This window comes from Cygnus atratus, chromosome 4, assembly GCF_013377495.2.
Source record: "Cygnus atratus isolate AKBS03 ecotype Queensland, Australia chromosome 4, CAtr_DNAZoo_HiC_assembly, whole genome shotgun sequence".
In the NCBI taxonomy this organism is placed as follows: Eukaryota; Metazoa; Chordata; class Aves; order Anseriformes; family Anatidae; genus Cygnus; species Cygnus atratus.
The window spans coordinates 68,176,561-68,202,941 of NC_066365.1; the positions used below are offsets into that span (position 1 = coordinate 68,176,561).

A 26,381-nucleotide genomic window follows, 5' to 3' on the forward strand; every position below is an offset into this window, starting at 1 on the left:
ATTGCTTCCCTAGTAAATATATCCTAAGGAATGAGGTACAGATGGGAGATAGTAATGACTATCCTGTGTTTAAGATACAGGAGTGGAAAGCCTGGGGGAGTAGATTTGGGGGTTGACTGTGCTACAAGACTTGCTACAGACCCTAAACTCACTGATCTTTAATACTTAGCAAACTGAAGTGCTACAGTGAACTCAAATGCTATCTAGTCTGTGAAAGTTTTAGTAGCATTTATTATGTGGTATTTAAGAGGTACATTGAGGTTTGTTTGTTTGTTTCATACAAGAACCTATTTAAGAGGCTGTAATTGTGGTCATCTCAAGTGCTCCTATTGCTCAAAAAAAAATACTGCAAGAAGTTGACTGCTTAGTAAGACACAAACTATTACATCACACACTTTGCTGCTGCTAGGTGAAGTATTTAATGTTCAGAACAACTCTTTAGTACTTCATGATATCAAGAATTTAAGTTCTCAGATGTCTAATGTTATGTAAATTCTACCTCAAAGTAGGTTTTTTAAGGGTAATTTAAACACACGAATATAAAATGCAATTAATTTTGTCATCATCGAGGTTAAAAGACATTCAGATGAGTAATTTTGCTAAAGAACATTGCTACTTATGTAAGAAACATGAGCCAAAAGATGTCTTAAGCTTCAAAGACCTGGCTCATCAAGTTTCTGCCTGAAGTTAAGCTTTAATCTCTAGCTTCTATCCAAAGTCACTTAGGAATGATTTCTACCCAACTGCCTTCTATACGCATTTTGTAGCTGTGTTCTTGGTGCTGGGGCTCCTGCATGGAACAGGCTGACCAGCAGATGTCACCAAATTCAAACTAATCACACTCAAAGCTTCAGAAATCTTCAGTCCTTTTGAGCTTCCCCAAAGCATGAGGAACCCCAGGGCATGAATACTCTCATTGCTTATTTACATGCTTGTACAAACTGTTACGTTCTGAGCTAGGAGCTGGGCGCCAAGCTGCTGACACAGGGCAGCAGTATGTAGCACCTGCATTTTCATAGAAAAATTCTTGATATCAGATTCCCTTTTATTGTCCCTATGATTATGCTACATTGATTGACGGTTCCTTGTTTAAAACTGTATTTTCCAAACCACATTAATTTTTTTCCCCTGGAAAAGTAACTCCCCCACAAATACCACTTAAAAAACTTTCTTGGAAGTTTAGAAAGAAAAGGCAAGACTTTTTCAAAACTAGTATAAACTATTTTGACTTGCATGTTACCAAACTCACAAACTGAATTTCTTGGCATGACCAAATACTGCTTTTATGCTCCTCCCCAAACTATTTTAAAGATATGGAGCTTGCAATGGGTGTGTGTGTATATATGTGTGTATATATATATATATATTTATACATATATATATTTAAGAAGCTGAATTGTGGGGTAGAAAAGAGGCAAGACAGGCTAGTAAGAAGTACAGGAGACAGACCGTGAGCCACATGCTCTAGCTGTGCTTTTCCTCCCTACAAACACCAGCAATTTAACTTCATCTAATTCTTCACAAAACGGACTAGAATAATATGTAGGAGCAAAAGGATTCAGATGAGAGCATAAGTGATTGCAGATTTGTTTGGAACTCTTCTATCTGTATCTGGAGGGATGGAGGAATTACCTAATATGTCCCTACCGGTACTGCCCGCTTTGGATTCTGGAGGTATCAGACGTTTGTGAACAGAAGGGCTGTTGGGTGCTGGGAAATGGAAAGGCCCTGTTCTCCCCAGCAAGCTGCTGAGGAAGTCCTTTGGAGACTGTTCCTCTGAGATGCCTTTTTTTTTTTTTTTATGGTCATACCTGCACTTTGAGTCCATAGATCAAGTGAACGATAAACGGCTAATTTCCACCCCTAGCCACACTGATGACCAGAATGCCCAATTTCTCATAGTGTTGCTTGCACAAAGAGTTGTTTCAAGAGGGCTGAAAACAAATTCTCTTCTGCTTACCACAATTACAAGCAAGAATATTAGAACACATACTCATGAAGTTCAATGAGACTGCACAAAATTAGGTGAATTGGCATTAGAAGTTTATCCACTTCAGAAATACATACATTTGTATAAAAGGAAATTAACATTTACATATTTGCAAGTCTTCTATTATACAGGTAAAGACAGTGTTATGTTTCATATGTACTGGATTACATAGGTATTTTTGCAGTTGAAAAATCTTGAGAGTAGCTGATTGCAAAAAAATTAAATACCTGAATCAGGCCCCAAAGATAGCATATTATAATTATGACTGTCACAATGCGGTGAAGTCAGTTATTCCCAGAAAGAGAACAATTTACTCTGTAAACAGTACTTATAAATACTGTAAGAAACTAGAACTTGCCTAAAATACAGATACACGCATTTTAAAAAGCCAACATTTTTTATGTGCTATGTTGGCTGAGCTTACTTTACAGAGTGGATCACATCAGAGTAGTGAACCACAGGGACACTCACTGAATATAAAAGGAATTGCAAACTTAAAATATCTAATATCCAACGATCTGAAATGTAAGTACTGCACATTCTTTAATTGATGCTCACAAAACCTATTATAGTGGGACCAGAAATCATATGACTGATATTGTGTATGTCTGTCTCAGACAAAAGATAGGAACCAAGGCAACAACTGCTGGCTCTGTGTATCCTATTATTATATCTTATTACAAAAAATCCCTTAGGGATTAAATTCTATATTATTGTTTTCATAAACAAAAAATCTTAGTCTGTAAAAAATTTATATTTTTCAAGCTGTGACCATTTAATTGTAATGAGATTAAAACTGACATGTATAAGCTTTGTAAAGGTAACAGAAAAGTGAATTTTATGCATCTGGATTCAGACTGACAGAAACCAGATAACTTCTCCTGTTTTGTGATTTACAGCATTTTTTTAAAGCAAGTCTCAAACATTATTAGAAATAAGATCGTTTTGACAGTCCTTTTGAATTAACAAAGTTATTTTCACAGCTTTCTCCTCTTTATTAAAATTCGGGGGTAGGGCAATTTCAGCATGACTATCAAGCCTTGATTTTCAGACACCTGTCCCCAGAGTATTAGGGAATTAAAATTACAAGCACCCTGCTAACGCCTATCATTGACAGTGCTGATAGCAAGTTAAAAACTTTTTTTGTTTTTCCACACAACTACAAACTGCAGAGTGATATTTTCTCTTTCTCACAGCCATATTAGGCACCTACCTTTCTGGTTCAGAAGTAAGGAATGGGACTCCCATAAAGCCAAATCAATATTATTCCAAGCCTATCTCAAGTGTTCAGAATTAAGTAGGATGTGGGATGCCATAAGCATATCAGTTGGACAGTACCCCAATTGATTACTGCAGACATCGTAATCAGAAGTTACATTTAGGTATGAGGTGGCTTTAAAAAAGCCACATTTCCTGATCATCTTTACCTGTAGTAAACCAAATTATTTGCACAAAAGACTCATTATTTACACATCAACTATACAAGTAATACAAAAAATCTCTCAGTTAAGCACCGGTGCTGACTTAAGGAATAATACCTCCCAGTCAGAATATTAGTATTCCCCGTCACAAATGAATTCTGATGTACTTTCAGAAGTTTCCCATTTCCACATGGGTTGCGTTCACAACACTTCTTTGTTCATGTGGACATTGTTCTCCTCCACATTCCAAGGAGATTTGTAATAGCAGCAGTTTTATAAAAGGTTTACGAGTCCCGGACGGACTTCACAGAAAAGTCAGTTCAGTTCTTTCTGAAAGTGGTCATCAAATCCACTGATCTGGATTGCAAAGTTTTAAAGAGTTCATTAAACGGAGTCCTAGTTCATATGAGAACAAGTGGTTGAAACAGATTCAGTTTCTGTGTGCAAACAACAGGAAATCCAGATGTGGTAGGAGTTCACACTTAATTCAAGGACAGTAAGGAACATGTTTCTCCTCCACATCAGTGAATTATGCCAGCCACATCACCTTGGTTTAGAGTAACCATAAGGACACCGAAGAATCAGGCTGTCATGACTAGGTAAGACGTGAGTGCTGTAGTATTCAACCAGACTTCCCATGTTCAGAAACATGATGTCTGCATCCAGGTAAAACTTGCATTCCTGTTGCACAACAGAAACATACACAGTCATTAGCAGTACTGTTTCCTACTCAATGGTAAAAACAAACAAGCAACAACAACAAAAAAAAACCAGCCACCACCACCACCCAAAAATCATTGTCAAAACTTCTTTCAGACAAGCTGCTGCTTTGCAAGCTTGTCACTTACACAAATAAGTCCAAATTAAACTCAAGAATTTAATAGTAATTCATTTAGAATTCGACAAGCTGAAATTTAGATTTGGACATCTGCAGCTACTTTGTCTTTTGTACAGTATGGCAATTGGAAGGCCCAGATCTGAGTACTCAAACTCTCATCCTAGAACAAATATTTGTAGATCAGCATATTTTCACTTTTAGGAATGGGAAGAAGTTTCACCTTTGACTTGCTATACACGTACATACGTGAGATTCATACATAGATACACATACACAAGAACTGCATTTTTAGCGGAGCTACTAACCTTTTCAAATATTCTGTAGTTTCTCACTTTTTCTGCAGATTGATCCCATACAACCAATACCTTGAAGAAAATGCAACATAACCAGTTATGCTGATAATCTCTTCCAAGTCAGTGCATTATTAAGGAACAAAAAATACACTCAAGTTACGACAGAGGCTCAGATTTTCCTTCATTAAGGAAAGAGCACATCTAAGTTATTAAGTACTTTCACCATATAAAAGATACAGTATCTCTAACAAAAAAAAAAAAAGCTTTTAGGGGGTAGATTCAGCAATTGCAACTTACCTTTCCAGCCTTTGTAGATGAGTTCCTAATGCAATATAATCCATTTTGTGGCTGTCCCCTTGGGCTAGTAGCTTTGAATGTCCTAAAAATAATACAGCAATTACATATGTTAGCATTTTCTGAATCAGATAATTAAGGTGTGTAGTTCTTGTAATTCTTCCTGAAAATCTCAGTTTCAGTTATAATAATTCATAGAATATCATATCTGATAGAATTTTACTGTTCTAGCATCTGAATCAGCAAAGCAGCACAGAAGACCTGGCTTTCTGTCCCATTCGTCCTGGCAGAACAGCCATTTCCAGATGGAATAAAATCATTTTGCAATTACTCTGTATTCTCAACTGATACATGAGGACTGACCTACCTCCCCCAGAAAGTAATTTCCATATTAAAGTAATTCAAATACTTTTCCTGTGTTTTTAAACAGAAGTTACAGATCTCAAAGTTATTTTTGGACTACTGTTCAGTGCAGGATTTGTAGGACTTTAGGCAAGTGTTTTAAAAGTCACATCTACCTTTCAACTTCGAAGGATTCAGAGGTATTAAGAAATACTGAAGTAGGCAGCCCAACCTGTAGGAAAATACAAAGAAAGTAAATCTCCGCACGGGCCAATGAAAACACAAAATGCTAACACCATACTATGCAGATAAGCTACAGCCATCAGTATCTGAATTAGTTAATGGTGCTTTAATCTTTACTTCATGCTTCTTACTCCTTTACAGAAAATATTAGAATGCAGAATCTATTGAGGCATTCCTTAAAGCTGAGAACTACACAGCATTGTGTTTTCAGAAGACTCTTTTTTTCTCCTGAAATATGCCCCAAGCCGCCCCAAAGAAAGCAAGAAAATCAGCCTTTTGAGAACAGATCGTCTGCTTGATCTTACTTTTTCGTAGTCACCATCAGAATCATCACTCGCTTGGTTTGGCTTGGAGGGCACTGCTGGCTTTTCAAATGAGAAGCTTCTAAAACTCTGCCCATCTGGTGGTGATCTCCTGGCAGAAACAAAACAAAAACTGAAGGACATCTCCTCAGGAAAGTAGAACAAATATACATAAAACTGAAGGGATAAAACTAGAGCTAGAGAGGAAATTTCAGTTTAGGACTTACCAGCCATAGAATTACAGAATAATTTAGGTGTAAGGGACATCTTTCAACCTAAATTGTATCATTTAGTCCAAGCTCCTGTTCAAAGCAAGTCCAAATAGCTCACTGTGTCCAGTCGAGTATCTCCAAGGTTGGAGATTGTGCAGCATCTCCAAGTTGACTATCCACAAGGTGAAAAGCTTTTCCTGATACCTAACTGTAATTTCCCGGGTTGTGACTTCTGTCTGTTGCCGCTTATCCTACCCCTGCAGATCTCTGAGGTCTTGCTCTGTCTTCTCCATCCCCCCATTAAGTAGTTGTAGAGAGCAGTGACAACTCCCATTGACCTTCCTAAAGGTTGAACTCAGCAAGTTCTCTCAGCCTCTCCTCACACATTACGTGCTACAGCCCATCAGACATCTTGGTGGCTGGATTCACTCTAGTAAATCAATCTCTTTCTTGTGCTGCCTTTAAAGAGTTTTTTTTATTTTTATTTTTTATTTCTTCTTTAGAGGTGAATGATCCAATGGGCAAAAATATGTCCATCTGCCTCAGCACCATAGCCAGTCCCACATCCCTTGCACTACAGGCGATCTTAATATGAGACGAAACATTTCCTGTCTCCAGAGAAGCCTAAAATTGTTTTTGTGGTTCAATGACGGTGACATGAAGGTTTCTTATTCACTGTGATCAAAGGCTTTTAAGTCTGACACACCTCAAAGCAGACTACAAAGATTTGCATAATTTAAAAAAAAAATTGTCGACTGTCTCTTTCTGAACAATTTCAGAAGTGAAATTCAGTGCAAAGTTTCCAGATAACAAATACCTAGGCAAACAAGCATGCCACTGAGGATAATAGGGATGGTGCTGGGAAGAACAACATGCACTGACGAGAATCTGACAAGTAAACTCAGTGGAAACTTTGATACTGGGTTATATTGTCGTACTTACTGTAACTGGGGGCCTGAAGGCTTCTCTGGCCTAGGTTTGAATCCAGGATGCTGGTGGCCAGGCACGGGTGGCTTTGGAAGCACTGGTGGCACAAACAGTCCAGGTTTACCATGTTCTTTTGGCACCTTGCTCTCTACTGTTCTTTCAGTTAACTGGGACAACTTGGGTTTACTGCTTGGCACTGGAGGAGGAGTTCGTGGTGAAAGGTTTAGAGTTTTTAGTTTCTCACATCCTTCTGGAGTGGTGAGAACATGCGATAGAGGCAGAGGTTCTGGAGGCAGCGAGCAAGATTCTTTGCTACACATGGGCTTTTTGAAAAGAGGTAAAGGGGGCACAGGGGGTGGCTGTTCACTTGGTCTCCAGTTTGAGGATTGAATCTTTAGATTAGATTCAGCTCGGGATTCTCTCACATTGAAGAGATCCTCTGGTTTGATGTCAGGTAGGCTTCTTTTAGGAGGTGGTGGTGGTGCTGGTCCAGCAGATTTGCCAGCAAAAGAATGTGACCTGGATTCTGAGTAGGCAGCTTTTCTGACATGAGGAACTGGTGGAGGCGGATAGGCTGGGGGCAGCACCATGATATCTGCACAAAGAAAACATCCAGCAATACGTGGTACATTGAGGGGAAATACAACATGTCAAGAAACTAGACTCTTCAGGTTTATTTATGTGATTTACTAATATTTTATTAGCACCTGATCTGATAGTTCCTGAAATGCTGGATAAACACTCAGCTTTCAGCACAACTGAAATGTTGCACGTAGTGAACTCCTGCAATTTTATTCAGGCATGGCTTATGTCAACTTAGCAAAGATTTTTTCCTTTCTTAAAAATAAAGAAGAACGAACTATGTTAACAGCATTACCCCTCTTCCTGACTGATAAGCATATAGAATAGAGGTCCTTCCAGGGCAGGAGACTTGCCAGAAACCATGCCCTAAAAGGCACGTAACACTTTTCTGTAAATTGTTATTGCTACTACTAGGCCCTTTTGACCTCTCAAGAGGTCAAAAATATCTTTAATCTCTCCCAAGATTAGATACCTGTGCATTACTTTGGTTATTCTACCACCTGCATTGCTTTAGATATGACTAAAACAACGATCTGGCATTCTACATGAATATTACCTTCATTGCTGGCCTTTTGTGGGGCCTTTGATTAAGGGAGTAAAAGAAATCACTTACCATCTTTCACTATGTCAGAAGTATCTGGTTGCAAGTAAGACTCATCCTCTTCCTCCTGGTCGTAATCTGCGGACAAAAGTTAATGTGTCAGACTCTGACAAGTACTACTGGAACCAAGCAGGAATATTTATTGCTTTCTAACAACTATTTTTCATTAAAGAAGATGGAAAAAAATGGGAAAAAAAAAAGTCTACCTCTCTCATATATTACATTTTCCTCCACTTTCTGGTGAAACTTTCTAGTGGCATAGCCTCCCTCAGAAAAAATCAAATCCGTTACAGAGGCATAGCTACAAACTGACATACTGGGAAAACAAATTGGAAGAGTAAAAGCACAACAACCCAGAAGCAACCCTATCACAGAAACATGCATGATGTTGCAACATGGATGCCTAAGCAAGCCTCATGATTTACAAAACAATTAGTTCTTTTGCCTTGTTCTGGCAACAGAAAGATGCATCACAACAAATGACTTAAATTATTTCACTGCTGCCTTTAACTGGAAGTCAGGATAATCAAGACATAAAAAAACATGCTACTTCTAGGCAGTAATGTCTCATCATTGGCTATGCGGGGAGCCTTAAGGACAATACATAGTACTTCCCCTAAGAAATACCTTAAAAAAAAAAAAGAGAGAGAGGTTCTGATAAAATCAGTTAGCTGTTCTAATTTTCCTTACTTGAAGTCCTTCTGGGCTTCTTCAAACATAATTCCTCTCTTATACATCCCTTCCCTCCCATAAATACTGAAATCCTGAACCACAACTCTATACAAAATGCTGATGAGTCTGTTTTCCTCTACTTTGCAACAATCAAACCGGATTTCCTAAGAATCAAACTCCCTCTTTTTTTGTCCTAGTCAGGAAAAATGGTCAGGAATTTCCTTTCAGGAAACGGGAGTACTTGCTCCAATCAACCCTGCCTTGGGGCAGAAATCTGAGAGGGCAGATGGGAAAATGCCTACTAAAGGAACTATCTGAACCTTGAGGCAAGTCTTCTCAAGTTGGATTTTACTGTGTTTCTTGACTAAGAAGGCAGTTGTTGAAATATGCTGAGAATACCTATCTGAAAGGCTTGCTATAATATCATCTTCTCTAATTAAAAAAAAAACACACTCAGCCAGAATTGTTTACTGTGAAGCAGCTCCAGCAACAACCAGGTATCAAACTGAACTGAAAACAGACTCTGCTAAGAATGAGATTCTTGGAGCCTTTCTTCAAAAAGTTACTCGGTTTGAAAGTCATTGAAGAACATTACCCTATGCATTTCACGTAGGCCGTTTAAATGCCTAATGTGAGATCTGCCTGAACTGGGAGGGTGATTGATTCTCTTTCATAGTAAGCAGACTACAACACAGACACAACGACATCCCAATGTGAATCACTGCTTCTTTTGCAGGACAGATGAATCAACTTTACAGACAATATGGGAGGCAGCGAGCTCCACAAGGTCTTACCACATTGTCAGAAGATGTTCTTAGGACATACTTTTAAGTGACTAACACCATACTATTAAAATTGTACTCAGTTATTGTTAATAATATTCAATTAGCATCAATTATAGTGAAGACTTCCACACTACACGACATACTCAAATGTTTCATCTTTTTGCTACATCTATGGACTTTCCAACATGCAGTCTTAATAAAAAATTAAGATACAAAATTACGACTGTGTTATTATGGGGTCAGACACTTTGCAAGGCCTGAATTTCTTTAGTCACCCTTTATTTTTTTACTAATGGTTTTATAACATAAACTATCCTGGTTTTGATTTGAAATTACAGCAATTCCATGCACCTTGTAAAAATAAGAATTTATAGTTCTCGGATGCAAACTGGACCAGATAGTTTGTTTAAGCTACTGGAACGGTATGGGATACTGCAGGATCCACAAGAAAAATAAAACAGATCTTATTTGTAAGTGTCTAAAATTGTCACCTTCATTATCTGCTGAGTGGTGAGAATACTTGATATCAATGGGACGTTCTACTGAGCCGTAGAAACTGTCTGCATCAGAACCAGAGTCACTGCAAAAGAAAAGACAATCCCTTTTGCATCACTGCGTTACAGGTCTTGAAAAAATACAGACATCCATTAGCAGGACTGCAGCACTGCAACGTAATACAGGAAAAGCAGAAGCAATCTAATCCTCTGCCAACAGCCAAATATGTTGCTGCTGTTATTTTATTCTTATTTTACACATTTTAATTTCTCTTAGCAAAAAGATCGATATTTGTCTTGGTACTCTTTAAACTCTTTACTAGGTAGGCCCTTCATTCTTGGGGCGTACCGCACCTGTTACTATTTAGCAGTAAGTAACTTGAAGGTGCAAAGAGCCAAAACCAACACTATCAACAGCTAGTGCGAAAGGGGAAGAAAGCAAATAAGGATTAAGGCTTTGTACCTGAATTCTGTTATTGTTTCTTTCTTATCGTGGTAGTGATCGATTTCCCTCCTCAGGGATAGCATCCAATTCTAAATAAACGAAAGCACAACATTTAACACATTATTCTTTAAATCACTACACAAAGATGCACAGTATCTTTCCTCTGCAGGGCCAGAGTGGCTGTGCAAGTGAAATATTTATGACTTTATAGAGGTGTTGAGAGGAATTACTAGTCATAATGTTTTGACTATCTAAAATCCTATATGAACATATTAAAATATTAAAGTTTTGATCTGTGAATTTCAAGCTGTTATTCCTAAAGCTGTGTACTTGCTCATAGTCTGCTTATGGGTAGGAGAGTTCACTGAACAGTTTTCATACTTTATCAAAGGTTTACATCATAAATACTCATTCATTAGCTAAAAATAAAACCAGGAATATGAAGGAAACTGACATCTAGTATGCCACTTTTAGACATTCCCTAAATTACAACTGGAATTCTCACTCAGTTAATAGTTAAAATTTCAGACATGATTTTCAGAGTCCAAAGAACTAGAAATACAGATTTGGGTTACAGCTGCATGTCCAGTTCACGTAGATTTTAGGGAAGTCAAGATTCACTTTCTTCTGTTGTGCTTTAATTTTCCTTGAAGTAGAAAGGTACCTTTCTTTCATCTTCAGATGAAGCAGAAAAAAACCACGTCCTGTGCTTCTTGCTAATGTGAACTAACTTGAAAGGAAACACGTTGCTTGATGTCGTCTCCTCAGCTGCCCGCATAACCCTGAGAAACAGAATAACCAATATATAAAAGTCCGAATCTGTAAAGTTAATTCTGCTGTGCAAGTCATAAAGCTCAGAAAGCAGTTTTACCTGCCAGTTATGGCTGAAAAGAAGTCCCAAGCCCAAGAAAACACCACCAAAATGCTAATATGTGCATTTGTAGTACTTTTCAAAGTGGTATAAAGGATAATGCAAGAGTGCTGACAGGAGAAAAAGCACTAGTTAAACCATCAGACAGACATATAAACAGATGTTTTGACTGGTTCAATAAACAATTTTAATGAACTGCGTTAATTTACAAGCTTCACACCATGGCATGACGTCTACTTAGGGTGCCTGTGATCCTTACTTCAGAAAGGCAGAGGAGAAATGACAACACAGGTCTTCCAAGAAAACAAAAGAGAGCTAATATTAAAAGTTAACTTAATTTTTCCACTTCTGGCTTATAAGCACTACCTTACAACACTAGATCAATGCACATGCTTAAAATTAATATTTTTTTAAAGTTTAATTCAACCTCTTCCACAAACTGTGTTAGGTAAGTTTTGGTTTTTTTAATCTTTTCCCCCAAGGATTCTCAAATGAGAAACTTCTGCCTTATCCTCACAGACACAAAAAACTATTTGGAACTGCATGCTATAAAGCTTTGGAAAAAAATAAGGAGACTAAAATCCTAAGACTGTGGACGATCTGAAAGTAAAATTTCTAAGAATAACTCAGCACAAGCCATAGAGCAATCTGATCTAGGTTTTTACAATCATTATTGGAACTTTCTTGCTGGTTCCTAAATTTTTAAACTTGCTGATTTCCTCATATAATACAAGATTTCTACAAGTCCTATTTAAAGAAGGTGGTTTGTAAACCTACAAAAATGAAAAGACATTTGACTTTTGGTTAGGTACCAAATCAATATAAACATGATTTTAGAAATAAATAAATAAATAAATAAAATCCCATCAACACTGTAGATGGCATTAGGAGCAAAATTCTTTCAGAGTTGGCTATTGCATCTTTTTAGAACCCCAACCCCAATTTGAAATCGCATGCTGTAGTTTTCTGCATCTGTCCAGCCTGAAACAAAGCCACAAAAGGAACTACAAGTTATTTCACTTGCTAATTTAAGACTAACAGGGATGTTAATACAGGAAATACCCATCCTACAGCTGGAAGGGATAGCAATGCTTCCCACATTCTGAGTCACTGGACAACTCAGCACCCTCTCACCTGCTGTCCACTCTTAACATTTAAAGGCTGTTGAATGAAATGTGCAAAATACAAGTTCAGGGAACCTTAGGGCAACTTGTTTTCACACAGCCTTACGCAACCACCCAGTCCAATAAATGAGTTTCCTTCATTTCAAGTTCTTTTTCAACAATGCTTATATCTGTGCATAACACTAACCATGACCTGGTTAGTGTTGACCCAGCTCCAACCAAGGTCTCTACAGGTTGCTAAAACACAGATATATAAAAAGCAATGAGACAGTCTCTAGCGTTCAAAAGTTCTTTGTCGTTTTTCATAAAAACATGATTACAGAAGCTAGTATCGTGGCCAAGTTGTAGTACAGGTTGCTTGTACAATTTCATCTTTATTTTTTCTTAGCCATAATATCCTCAGCAGCATTCCCAGAAAATACGCTGTTGTTGTGGTCAGTTAAAAGCCCTCCCATTCTAACGAGAGAGATTTCCTTATCCCAGAAGTTTGAGAATATCATGCAGTGCAAGGATAACATACATGTATGTAAATACAATAAAACTGCAGGACCAATAATGTGATATTTCTCTACATTCTGTATCTGATCAGTCCTTTCTTAGCATCAGTTGCAACAGCAATTTCCTAAGGTTCCCATGGACTGCTGTTGGTAGGCTTCCTGCACTCAGGAAGATCCTGATGGTACCGGTTAACTTGAAAGCCATGTATTTGTCTTCAAGTCAAGAAGCAAATATTAAAATTTATAACGTGTAGTGGAATGACTCAGACATTTTTGCACATGCATTCTCTCATTTGTCACTCCTGTAGCTGATTCAATTTTGACACCAATTAGTGTCACTGAATCAGGAGATCTTTAGGTGTTCCTTTCTGATTCCTTTCTGGTTTTCTGATGATCATTGAATCACGAGAGAACAAAGATCATTTGTCTTGAAGAATCCACATCTACCTGTCTGTGCAAAGCCTGCATTAAATAAGGAACAAGCACAAACCCATTCCAATGGTTGCAAATTTAACAGCTTTACTAGAGAAATTACAAAAGATTAAGGGTATACACTTGCAAGGTACAGAAAACATCATATATACAATTTGAAAGGAACAGATCTCTTGGAATCTGAGACCAGTGCTTAATCCAAACAACAGCCATAGTTGAATTTACCTGTTCAAAATGAAAGACAGCCCCCACCCCGTTAAGGAAAAGGCCCTTGGGTGTTAAGGAAGTCCTTTGGAACTCACCTGTTGTAACCATTCAAAGAAAATGCGCCCTGTGGAGATGCAGATGTGCTGCTCTTAAAGTAGTAAATGCATCCCTCATGGATAATCACGAATCTCAGTGGCCCTGAAATGATAAAGAAAAAAGTGAGCAAGATATAAATTCAAAGGCAGTACATTAGTCAATTCTTACACAATAACCCTCCCCAAGTTAAGAGGTCCTAATTACTTTTATAAATCTTTACAAAAGGGCACAAGCTATTTGAGTGGCAGCTGGCTGATGACCAGTCGCATGCAGCACTCGGTTCAGAGTTTCAGGACTGAGGGCAGTATTTGCTTCCCTCATTTGAGAGGCAGCTGGTCAAACAGTTTCAAAAGAAACCTAAAAGACTGCAAGCCTGACCTCCACCTGTGCTTTTTTTTTTTTACTGGAGGAACCAGCTAACATAAGAGTGCAGCCCAAAACAAGATGGGAGGAATGTAACCACGGGCTACAAATACATATTTATGTTCACTCCAAAATCATAATAGCATCTCTTTATTCTCAAAGGTGGTAATACATACATACATAAAGCTGGCAATAAAATGGTTGGTTTTCTTTTTTAAAGCTAGACAAGTGCCAACACTCCTCCTTTTATCAAAGACAGCAATCTTTGCCCTTAGTTGTATAAACACAGTTCAGTTGTAAACAGGTATAGCAAATGAACAGAATATAAATAAATCCAAAGTCTTAAATTTTCTCCAAGTAAATGGGTTCTGATTCCAAAAGTAATTACTGCTATTAAGTACAGCCTAATCTCGGCAGTGAGAAAATTTCCACTTCACAATATCAGTAGGAGATGGGGATATTTTTCTAGTATCAAATAACCAACTGTAGAAAAAGCTGAGCACTAATTTCCTTCAGAAAAGAGTATTCTAAATTGATACATATCCCATCTGTTTCTGTCTTAAAATCATACTTCTGAGGGCCTTGACAATAGATTAAACCAAACACAACAAACTCAACCACAATACTTATAATCTAAGACTTAAAATTCCAAAATAATTCGAGCAAATTCTTTCAATACACGTCTTTCATACAAATACTCCAATAAAATTATAATCCAATACAAAGTAAGACAAAGACTGGCTTCATTAAAGAGCTTGTTAACAGGAAATGTGTTTATGGCCCCAAAGGCAAGGATTTAGAACATTTACTTTAGTTAATACCTCATTCAACTTACATTTCAAGATCTGCAGCTGGGTGCCTCCTTTTTTATGAAGATATCCTGATTTGGTCACTCCTCCAGGCATTGTCAGAAGGTTTTGTGCTCCAATTGCCTTCATTGGGACTGGCCAGACCTGTTCTTCTGAGGCCATCGTTCTGCAATTTACATTAATTAAGAACAGTTTAAAATTTAGATTTTACTTTAGGAAATGAGTACTGAGAAACAAAGCGTATTTCCTTAAGCAAGTTTTCCAAACGACTAACATGGTTCAGCAGTCAAGTATGCACCACAGACGGTGTTCATAGATTCCAGGAAGTTTGTGAGGTATAAAAAACACAGCGCAGAAAGTCCCGATTTATTTTTATGCAGTTCTCAAAAGTGATTGACGGGTGTCAAAACAATAGAAGAGCGTTCAGTAAATGTTATTGAGGTATTTATATTTTAAAGTGCCCCAGATGATAACGTAGAATTAATCAAGGCAAGTGGCTAGAAAAAAAAATCAACTTCTTTAAGGTTCTCTACCACCACGTGTGGACACAGAATATAATTTTCTGGATAGTGAGGGAATCAACAGTCAGATTTTAGTAACTGTGGCATGCAATACTCCTTACTCCTCACACTTATGTGTTTTATTCTAAACAACAGCATTAGAGTATTATCTTATACTGAAGGTCATATGTGACCACATCCAGTGCAAATCAGGTTCATCTCAGATTGCTGCAAACAACCATTTAATTTATATATCAGTGATTAAGGCCACGCTCCACCAAGCACTTTTGCAGTTACCGCTCCTTCTGCTATCATCTTACAAAAGTTACCAAGAAAACTAGTATTTTAAGCAGCAGTTTCTTCTGTCTGATGTATCACTGAGACCCTTCTTCAGCTGGCAACGGAACTGGGCTAAAAATCCAACTGTGTCATACATAAAAACATGCATGAACTGAACGGACAGTGTGACCTAGGCATAAAATGGTCTGTTATGCTCAGGTATAGGGCTAGAGACCCCTGCTGGTAAGGGGCAAACTAAGGAAATTCCTTTGTGAATAAAACCGGTTAATTAGTCCTTACAAAATGAATGGTTTAGAATTGAAGAGCTTCAAGTGAATCCTGTTTGCTTCTTCTTTCCCGGTAATGGACAGTAACTTAGGTCATAAGCATAGCTCAGTACAGGAACCTAAGAGCCAGCAGTGAAGTACATAACCACTGCGTAAGCTTTAGGAGAAAACTGACAGGCAAGTCGACTGACATTTCAACGGATCAACCTAGGATTTAGTTCTACCTGCTCATCCTTTGCTGACAATGCACGTGTGGGGAGGGGTGGAAATTACTAACAATTTCTACCAGGGGAGCTTAAACTCCATGAAATTCTTTAGGCAGCCTAAAAACTTAAATCACAAACATCAGGTTTTAGTCCCTCAGTGTTATAAAACAGGGTCAAGTGGAGAAGACAGGATGCAAGACTCTAGAAAGATTCTCACAGCAAACACGATGGCTTCCTAGTGTTCCTCCAGGACCTTCCTACTCACCAAAAGTTGTTACCTTTGCTGTATTCAGCTATATCCTTCCTTCTGCTAGAGCTCTTCCCCCTCCCTGGTTTTGTTACACAACTGAGATCTTTACAAGCTGCGTTACGCTTTCCTCCTCCTTGCAGCAGTGTATTAATGGGCCCAAGAAGTGGCTACACACAGGTTTTAAGAATTAATAAAATAGTTAAAGAAAAACAAAACTGAAATTTAGAAAAGGAAAAAAAGGCAAAAGAAAAAAAAAAAAAACAAGGAATCCTTCAAATTACTTAACCGTATCTTGCAGAAGAGTCAAAGTGAGGAAAATAGCATTAATCAGCTGGCTGCCGCCATCAAACTACACTGCAGTACTGCTAAGAGCGATTTCCTTCAAATGAGGAACACAAAGGCAAGTCCCGAGCACTATTTTTCTTTTAAGAGCAGGCACAGCAACATACAAACATATGAAATTAATTTACAATTAAGTGATTTCAGTCTGTTTCTAGTTACATTCGGAAAAAAAAGATTAAGCAAAAATGGAAACTTTTTATTCAGCCAGATACACTCTGAGCTCAGTTTTCTTGATCTAACCCTAGCATTAGTCTCAATGCCATCCAACAGCTTCAAGATCATTGTGGGTTTTCAAATGCTGTGTGCTTATTCTACAAAGAACAAGAAAGGCCTTAGGACTTAGTGTTTGGAATGAAACAATAGTCCTAGTGTTACTGTACATAGGTTGAAAACATACCAGAAAAGGAAGAGTTAAATACCTCGGGGAGGTTATCCAAAACAACCAGCAAGCTGAGATTTCTAGGACCCAATGACAAACACTGGGGACAAGGGTATCCCTCCCTAGGTAAATACAGAAAGCACAAATATTTGACTAGGTCATGGTGGCCTTCTACACGGATAGCTCAGCTACTCACTGAACTGTGCCTGGGTGCCGCACTTTCTTCACCTGCTGAAAAGCCAGAATATCAGGAAGACAAAAAAAATCATGGAAGCAGAGAAACAAAGGCATAAAGAATCCAGTTCTACAGTGCAATTACAGGATTTAACTGAGCGGGAAGGACAGCAGAATATCAGGTTCTGCTTCCTCTATTCACAATCATTTTTTTGTTTCTGACTACTTACAAGAAAACGGCTCTGAGAACAGAGACCAAACCTTAGCACTTCCCCATCCCAGCTATGTGAACAAAAAGGTGTGGCCGAACCCCATGCAGGCAAGGACATGTTTTATAAATTTAAGAGACCACCAAATACCAGGTTTTCCAATGGGTTTAGGGGCAGCTATGCATAAAGGCATATTTTCTGGGTCTCACTGTGGCTTTTACCACTCTTCATCACGTGTAGGCTCCTCAAGCACTTTCAGGCCAAAATTACAGACACACAGGGAGGACATTGGTATTCGGGTTTGAAACATTTTAATTTGGTCGTAGATTGTCTTTTTTTTTTCCTCTTCTCCTCTCCACCCCCACCTTTTTTTTTTTTTTTGACAGTACAAAACTATCCTCAAAACTACCCTATTTAGGGCTCGGTACTGGGGCCGGTCCTCTTTAATATCTTTATCGATGATCTGGATGAGGGCGTCCGGTGCACCCTCAGTAAGTTTGCAGATGACACCAAGTTAGGTGCGTGTGTCGATCTCGAGGGAAGGAAGGCTCTGCAGGAGGATCTGGATAGGCTGGACCGATGGGCTGAGGTCAACTGCATGAAGTTCAACAAGGCCAAGTGCCGGGTCCTGCACCTGGGGCGCAACAACCCCAAGCAGCGCTACAGGCTGGGAGATGAGTGGCTGGAAAGCTGCCTGGCAGAGAAGGACCTGGGAGTACTGGTTGATAGGCAGCTGAATATGAGCCAGCAGTGTGCTCAGGTGGCCAAGAAGGCCAACAGCATCCTGGCCTGTATAAGAAGCAGTGTGGCCAGCAGGTCTAGGGAAGTGATTGTCCCCCTGTACTCGGCTCTGGTGAGGCCGCACCTTGAGTACTGTGTTCAGTTTTGGGCCCCTCGCTACAGGAAGGACATGGACGTGCTCGAGCGAGTCCAGAGAAGGGCGACCAAGCTGGTGAGGGGTCTGGAGAACAAGTCTTACGAGGAGCGGCTGAGGGAGCTGGGCTTGTTCAGCCTGGAGAAGAGGAGGCTCAGGGGCGACCTTATCGCTCTCTACAGTTACCTTAAAGGAAGCTGTAGCGAGGTGGGGGTTGGTCTGTTCTCCCACGTGCCTGGTGACAGGACGAGGGGGAATGGGCGAAAGTTGCGACAGGGGAGTTTTAGGTTGGATGTTAGGAAGTACTTCTTTACCGAAAGGGTTATTAAGCATTGGAACGGGCTGCCCAGGGAGGTGGTGGAGTCACCATCCCTGGAGGTCTTTAAAAGACGTTTAGATGTAGAGATTAGCGATATGGTTTAGTGGAGTACTTAGTGTTAGGTCGGAGGTTGGACTCGATGATCTTGAGGTCTCTTCCAACCTAGAAATCTGTGTCTGTGTGTCTGTGTCTGTGTCTGTGTCTATCCTAGAAGGACAGTAGATGCTGCTTTCCATCATTCTCCTGGGACAAAGCTGTCAGAACCATCTATCCACAAGATCTTTGTTGTAGGGGTGGGATGAAGGAAGAATGGATGCTCTTGAAGGTTTTTCTGGTCTTAGCATCGATACTAAGATTGTCTTTAGCTCCCTGAAATGGTTCCTTCCACTCTTGATCTTCCTCTTATAAAAGTTCTTAAAATATACTACATGAGGAGCGGATCAACGTCCCATCACCAGCTGCACTCAACAGCAAGCACGGAAGTCGTCGCTGTAGAGCCTGTGCGCTCTGTGGTCATTCAGAACAGAAAAATATTTCCAAGATGTGTTTTTTATCCCGTTACATTCTTGCCCTACAAGCCAAAGACCCCATTACATATTTGCAGCGCAGGTGCCTAAGCAAAGCCTCTTCCACTGAGCACACACCAAAGACAACAGAAAGCCCACTAAGTGCCATCGGGGCCAAGCCATGCTCTCTGATGCCAGTCCTTCTCTTACCTGACACAAGGTAATATCGCTCCTGTTTTGTGCCAGCCTCATTCAACAGCCACATACTTTTTTCTTCTTCCCGCTCTTGTCACCAAGGGACTAGATGCATAGTTTTAAACTAAGTTTTCCATTAAGTCCCCAATCCATTAGAATGGCTATTAAATCTACCTTCACCCCCAAAAAATAGCACTGAGATGAACGTCCTGAACCAGGGGAGTATGACAGCAGACAGCAAAAGGACTTCTTCCATTACTTTGTTTCTCAGAAGATCCATATGGCAATTCTGTGCCTGGGAGGGAGATGGTAGACACTAAAGCATAGCAGGAGAGACATTGTAGGAGTCTGCAACGTATTGCTGACGTATCAGTAGAGCCAGTCCAAGTCTACCTCATATGAGCATACCTTTCTCAAACACTATACGGATGAACTGCTTTTTGTTTTAGATAAAAGCACCTTCAAAGTCACAACAGAGTGAAAAAACGTTCACACTTCATTGCATACACCTGGTAACACCAGTCTGATGCAGAAATGTCTCCTAAACCATAACAACACTTATCAAACTCAAACTCTGAATGGAGAACAGCCTCATGTTGTTGTGTAGTATGCAAATGTACACACCCGGGAAGTAATTTTAACCCATCCCCTCAGTCAATGCACATAGAACAGCTAAATTTGAGTCTAGGGCATAACTGCACAGGCTAACAGTCCCTCCACGAGTACAAGTACTATTCTGCTGCATAAAAAAATCTGGAGCACATTATGGAAGAACACTTACCCCTTTTGGCCTTAAGAGCTATTGGTGTGCAGCCCAATTAAAGCAAACACAGGCTGATTCAACTAAAGATCGCATCCTGGAAGAGCCATGAGCTCTCAGTCCTTACTGACCTTCAGCAGAAAATATGGTCAATGTGTTCATCCCCATGTCTTGCAGTATATAGGCATAAAAACACATTACCCTCATCGCTAAAGCTACAGCTGCCAGAAGTTGTATTAAAAGTTCTCACTTGTTACAGTAATATTTATGGTCTGTACTGGAGCCCAGTTTGCTCATGCTGAAAACAAAAAAAAAATGCCTCTGAAGCTGCATTAGAAGAAATTAAATCTGATATGAAGTTGTCACAAGAATCTCTATGCAAATTATGTCTGAGAAAACATTGGATGTTATGAGATATAATGGAATTTAATCTTCAAATTCTATTTTGAAAGTAAAACCTAGCAAAGCAGGATGCCGATTTCCTTCTGAACGTAACTTACAGTAACAAACGCATTCCTCACACAATGCAGAGGAAGACTGGAATTTCAGTCTCCACAAAAGGCTTAGCCAAAAATGAAGCAACACTGCACATACAGCAAAACTAAAATAAAAGCTTCTCCAATTTGTTCTCAGCAATTCTGAACAGAAAATAATTCCCCAGTTCAACCATCTACGCATTTACCATCTGTTTGTAAAACTGTTTTCTGCAAAAATCTCAGGTCTCTTTTCCATTTGTTAAATATTGTCCAGTATTTCTGAAATCCTTTTTCACACTTCTCCCACTTTTTGGGGGTTACACATTGTGTTTCTTAATACTTCTAACAGCCCCTTTCACAATAGTCTCTCAGAAGGATTAACAACACAGCACAAATACTCCGAGAAGAAATAAATCTTACAGGACAAAGGAAACTGAGAACTAAGCCTGACTGAGATGCATGTTATAAATACATTTACTCAGTTAAACTTGCTTCAACTTGCTTTTCTCTTCAGGTGAGCATTTCCAACCAATGCTCTCCTTACCCACCCCCCCCCTTCTAGTTCTTTACCCTTGAATTTTCTGCCTAAGATGCACAAGTTAGAACTATTTTTCCTAAATACAGTTTTCTCCTCTTAGTTTTAGTCTGCTCTCTGCCTAAAAGAGGAAAGAAGACAGAAACACAAGCCAGAAACATGCACTAACCTTGTGACCATGCCTGATCGACACATAGCTTTTCTGCTGACACTGTCCCCAAATGATTGTTTCCTTTGCGATGACAACGCCATTAGCAGCTTATGACCCCTCTCAGGCATGACGGGCACATCTCTGCACTTCTCTGCTCTTTGCGTGTGAAACGTTGAAAGGGACTGCGAGAGCTGCTGTACACGCGAAAGGAAAAGAAACCGTGCCCCAGCTGCTTGTGCATCTGCGCTGCAGTGTGGCCAGAAGGGACGCCGAGGCAATGACTTGTTTCCTTTGTTACTTCCTGTTTCCCCCCACTGTCAGTGGGCAGCACTGGCTCTGTCACATTTCCCAATTTCCCAGAGAGGCTGCAAATCAAACCGTGCACGCATCAAGGCTCCGTGAGACGGCAAGCCAAACAGCGGAGGGGATTTTCCAGTGCTCGCTCGCTTCCTGGCCACCCTTCGATCAACTGCTTTCCCATGGGAGGAAAAGAAGGTGGGCTTTTTGTCTCACAGCGTGCTCTCACAGCAGCAGAGGCATGGTTCAGAAACACTGCCCGTGCTTCTAAAGAGCTCGTGCTTCAGGTATTGGCACCGCACCACAAAATTATGATAAGTATTTCACCTCGGTTTTCCCCCCTATAGCTGAAGCTCATCATTCCCTCTCCAACCCAATGGCTATTTAGAAAGATTGCGCAGCTTATACATGCTTTGCAGCAAGTCTTGTCTGTACATCTGACACCACACAAACCACAAGAGGCAATAAAATTCTTATCCAAGGGGCTTACAAAAGAGCAACAATTCTACAGGACAAGTACCAACAGCTGATGATGAATAATAAATGCCGATGTTTTACACTGGGAACAGTATTATTTTCATTTGGAGCTCTTAAAAGAATTCATATGTTTCACTGGCTTTGTCTGGAGTTAGCCAACACCCTGGGCTAAAAAGTTCAGATAAGACAAAAAGAACTAGTGTATTTCAGAGTGATCAACAAAACTTACATACGCTGATACACTGAGTAAAGCTCATTTCATGTATTTTGGGGGAAATGGCCATGACTCTGTACTCCAGAATGGAAAGAAGAAATTTCTATATAATGTCTTTTCTTTTTGTAAACTACTCAATAGCCAAAGTACAGAAGAAAATAACATTTTGGATACTGGCCCTGGCTACATTGGATATAAAAGCAAATCTCAGCCTTCACCTTAGGGAACCCACATGCACTCCTTCCATAACCACGCAACGTAGGAAGGGCAAGTGCTGTGGAAGTATCACACACCTGCTGTCAGCTGGAAGGAGCACTGTATCAAGACAGTATCACGATGCTTTTTAGTAAGAATCAATACTCAGCTGACTCAGTGGTTTAATTAACACATCTTTCACAGATAAAAGCTGCAAAGAATACTGTGTTTCAGTGGTTTGTGAATTAAATTCATTCTTCCACCCCCTAGAAGTTGAAATAGGTGATACTAAGAATTAACAAATAGTTTAAAGCAATCCTTCCTCTCCCAGTTCTCTGCTGTGTTCTGATTGTTCTCTGCTGTCTAAGCATACTCTTCTAAGCTTGCACGACCGTTTTGCAACTTTTACCTCTACCTCATTAAAAAGGCTATCCTCAAAATGGCAGCACTGAGTATTTGTAACACTGCAGACCATCACTTCTGAACACCAGTGCCTCCTTCCCTTTTCTGGCCTGAAACACCTTAACCCTTGGTTTTTCCCCTCCAAAGTTTGCAGCTATAATACCATGCTCTTTGGCCTCTGCAGTCTCATTTTTAACTACATTTCATATATCCAACATGTTCTTGAAATACTGCTTTCCCATTCTAATCTTTCTGATGTCCTCTCCCTTTCTTCACAGAAAGGCTCAGAAATACAGGGTTTTTCATGTCAACTTGCAAGATCCCCTTTTGATTTTTCTGGTGATTTCCAACAGTGTCAAGAATGAACATGGAGTTAGAACAGCAGCTGTTTCACACTTGCACGCACACAAGCTGGTGTTCCAGTGAGGAACACAAAAAAAAAACCACCAACAACAAACCAACAAAGAAACACTGAAAAGCTTTTATGTGTTTCACAGATGACTATTTATATGGCAGAATGAAATTTCAGCTTAATGTTCTAGACCAAACATTAATCAAAGGACTGCGTTTCAAAATCGCAAATACAGAGTCTAAATAACCGTGAGATCTTAACAGATTTGATTAACATGTCTGCCAAGGAAGTAAAAAAGGATTAAATGTCATTCATTTGTCCCCACAAAATCAGTGGTGAGAAGAGGCCTTGCCCCAGATTAGCCCAGGGAGCGTTTCAACCAAAAGGAGTTACATCATTTCTTTAACATTGTGAGATTGCACTCAGGAAGAACCAAAACTTCAGAAACCAACAGACATTCGGTTTTCATTCCAGCAGGACCGCTGCTTGAGCAAGATAGTCAGTCATCTCTGCCAGTGTTAGGAACAGCTCTTGCTCCCAGTCAGAAATGATCCCACCTCCCCCAGGTTTATGGCAAGCAGGAGCACTACCAGACATATCTAGCGCCACGCTGCCCTTGACAGTCTAAATGCACTAGGCTAGCTGAGAGGTTGAGCTCTCTCTGCAGCAAGAGAGCTTCCTCTTACTGACCAATTTACAGGAAACGGAAAGAAGGGACTGCAAATAAAAGCGGTCTGAGAAAAGCCCAGCAAGAGGCAAGGCAGAAAAATTAACAACAACAACAAAAAAAAAAAACATATAAAAACCACTTTCCTTCAGCCACAGCAAGTAGTCAGCTCAGTGGTCAGGTTCCACACAGAGTAACACAAGAGTTCTACATTTTATATTTCCATAAAAGCCTATAGTATAGCAAGACATAAAAGCAGACTATATTCTGGTAAAATTCTACTGACTAATAAGCTTGGATCAGGAGTAGATTATTGTAACTTTTATTTATTAATTTTACCAAGCCAGTTTAGTCCCAAGTTTCTTGATCATAGTGGAAAAAACCATCCAGTATATTGAACCAAAATATATCTGTCAAGAGTACTCTGCAACCACAAATTGTAAAAGAGCAAGGGTAAGTTACTCACCTGAATCCTTCACCTGCTAGGTAAGGCAGTCCTATGAAAATGTGAATAAGCACGCATCAGAATTAATCCTGCCAGGTGACCTGCAGAATAATAATAATAAAAATCATTAACAAAGGGGAGAAATGAGGCCAGAACTTCCAAAAACCCTCTTTCAATGCCAAACAAGTTACAGTTCTTTAAACTTCTACCATTCCCTCATTCTGCTTACTGAGGAACAGCTTAAGAGGCTTTAACAGTATATTATATATATACGTGTAGCATGTCTTAGTGTAAGATGTATTTATGTAGGATGTCTGTCTTACTGTAGACTGTTCATATTTCGTGTATATATATATATATATATATATAGGCATATACAGCTACAAAGTGTTGGCAGTATTTGCACAGCTTGTAAAAATCAACTGAGAATCCGCAGCTGGAAGAGAAGAACGGTCTGTAAGCTCTCAATACAAGAACACTGTCGCTGACCAGATTCTCTTAAACCAGCTGGCCCTCAAAAATTCTCACTGATGTAAACAAGGATAAGCTGTACTGATTTTAATTTAGCAGAGCTACCCTAGCATAATTTTCTTTGTTAGTGATTTCATTATGAATAACTGTTCAAGTTAAGTTTAACAGAATTACACTGAAACAAAAGGCCCCTCAAAACTTGATAGCAACATCCATCCACCTGGAGAGTTACCTGGGTCTCAAGTCTACCCCAGTGGTACCTACAGCAGTAACACTTGATATATGCAACACTTCAAATGGAAGGCAAATTCTTAACTGTTTGCTGCTTTTCAGTCTGTTTTTCTTTTGTTGTTTTTATAATAAATTCAATGACATATTACCAAGACAAGATTTCCTTCCGCATTTACCATTGAAACCGAATGGATGGGATCTTTGCTCCTTTTAACAACTGGCTATACTTGAGGTTCTTGTAAAGAAGAGCGTAAAGTAAGTGCAGTCACGGTTATGAATAAGTGGTATCTTTCACCAGCATTTGTAGCACAACTTAAACCTGAGTATAGTTAAAAATTATAACTAAATAACTGAAAAGCACAAATGTGACTGGCGACGTCCTATTCCTGCATGCAGTTGTGCTGCAGACAGCTGCAAAGGGAGTTTCCCCAAATATATATATCCTGAAAGTGGGAGTTTCCACAAATTATTTATTTCCTTGGCAGATTTCCTCTTTCAGATATTACCATTGAAACCATAGTACCGCTTAGCTATTTTGTAACGAACTGCATACAATTCCATTACTAATGTACTCTATGACCAATGATTTAGCCAGCACTGTAGGACTCCAAAATAAATTCTGCCTATGTTCCAAAACACCTCTCAGTATTTAAGCTAGCAATCCTTTAGTAAATGGAACACTAAAATAAAGACTGTTAGAAATTTACAAGGGAGATTCCAATATCCATTGCGGATTATAAAGCGTATCGGATAGGTACATTTAACCTACAGATGTCCCACTATTAAATTTAAGTCTGCTGTTAGGAAATATCTTTTTTCTTAGAATTTTATTTAAATCAGTTTAAAGAATGTCAAGAGTACAGGTGTAAGGAAGAAAAATTGCAAAAAAGTGCATTTGATGCCTACACTTACGTTCACCATTTTCTCCCGTTTCTAACACTAAAGCATTTCAGCGACAGACAGCATCCTCCAGTTCATTGTATGCTGTGCTCCTGCAAGGCTCCAACAAAACTTATGTCCAAGACCACAGTTGCCAGTTAAAGAGAATATGTCACAAAAGTGTATGTGCAAGCCAACAGAAAAATTACTGCATATAAGCAATTGTAAAACATTCCTGGACTAGGACATCAAAAATACAAAACCGTTCAAAACTTACTGAGAAAGTCCTTCTGAATGTTTATCAGCAAAAAGGTGCAATGAGTAAATAGATTAATTCTATCACTGATCCCAGTAACAAGTTTCTAACTGAATAAGGAGCCAAAGTTATGTCATCCAAAAGCCACAAAAGCTTTGTGTCCCTCTCCTGGTGGCAGTCGGTAACACTGTATCGAATGAATACACCTCTGCA

At 39.3% G+C, this 26,381-nt stretch overlaps 1 protein-coding gene across 2 annotated transcripts; it reads right to left on the reverse strand.

The window, feature by feature from the left end:
* Positions 1-2,023: 2,023 nt before the first annotated feature.
* On the reverse strand, positions 2,024-24,415 carry SH3BP2 (SH3 domain binding protein 2). 2 transcript variants are annotated; one of them, XM_050710231.1, is made up of 14 exons: positions 24,353-24,415; positions 21,301-21,647; positions 14,867-15,006; positions 13,668-13,770; positions 11,106-11,223; positions 10,460-10,530; positions 9,994-10,082; positions 8,058-8,123; positions 6,878-7,457; positions 5,727-5,835; positions 5,355-5,410; positions 4,840-4,921; positions 4,555-4,614; positions 2,030-4,092 (listed from the first exon to the last, which is right to left on the reverse strand). In XM_050710231.1, exons 2-14 carry the CDS (start codon positions 21,408-21,410, stop codon positions 3,955-3,957), a joined length of 1,722 nt encoding a protein of 573 aa, XP_050566188.1. In that variant the 5' UTR covers positions 21,411-21,647; positions 24,353-24,415; the 3' UTR covers positions 2,030-3,954. The 2 variants fall into 2 exon arrangements, with proteins under 2 accessions (XP_050566190.1, XP_050566188.1); XM_050710233.1 differs by lacking the exon at positions 24,353-24,415 and having other exon boundaries at positions 2,024-4,092; positions 5,727-5,832; positions 21,301-21,758.
* Positions 24,416-26,381: the final 1,966 nt, after the last annotated feature.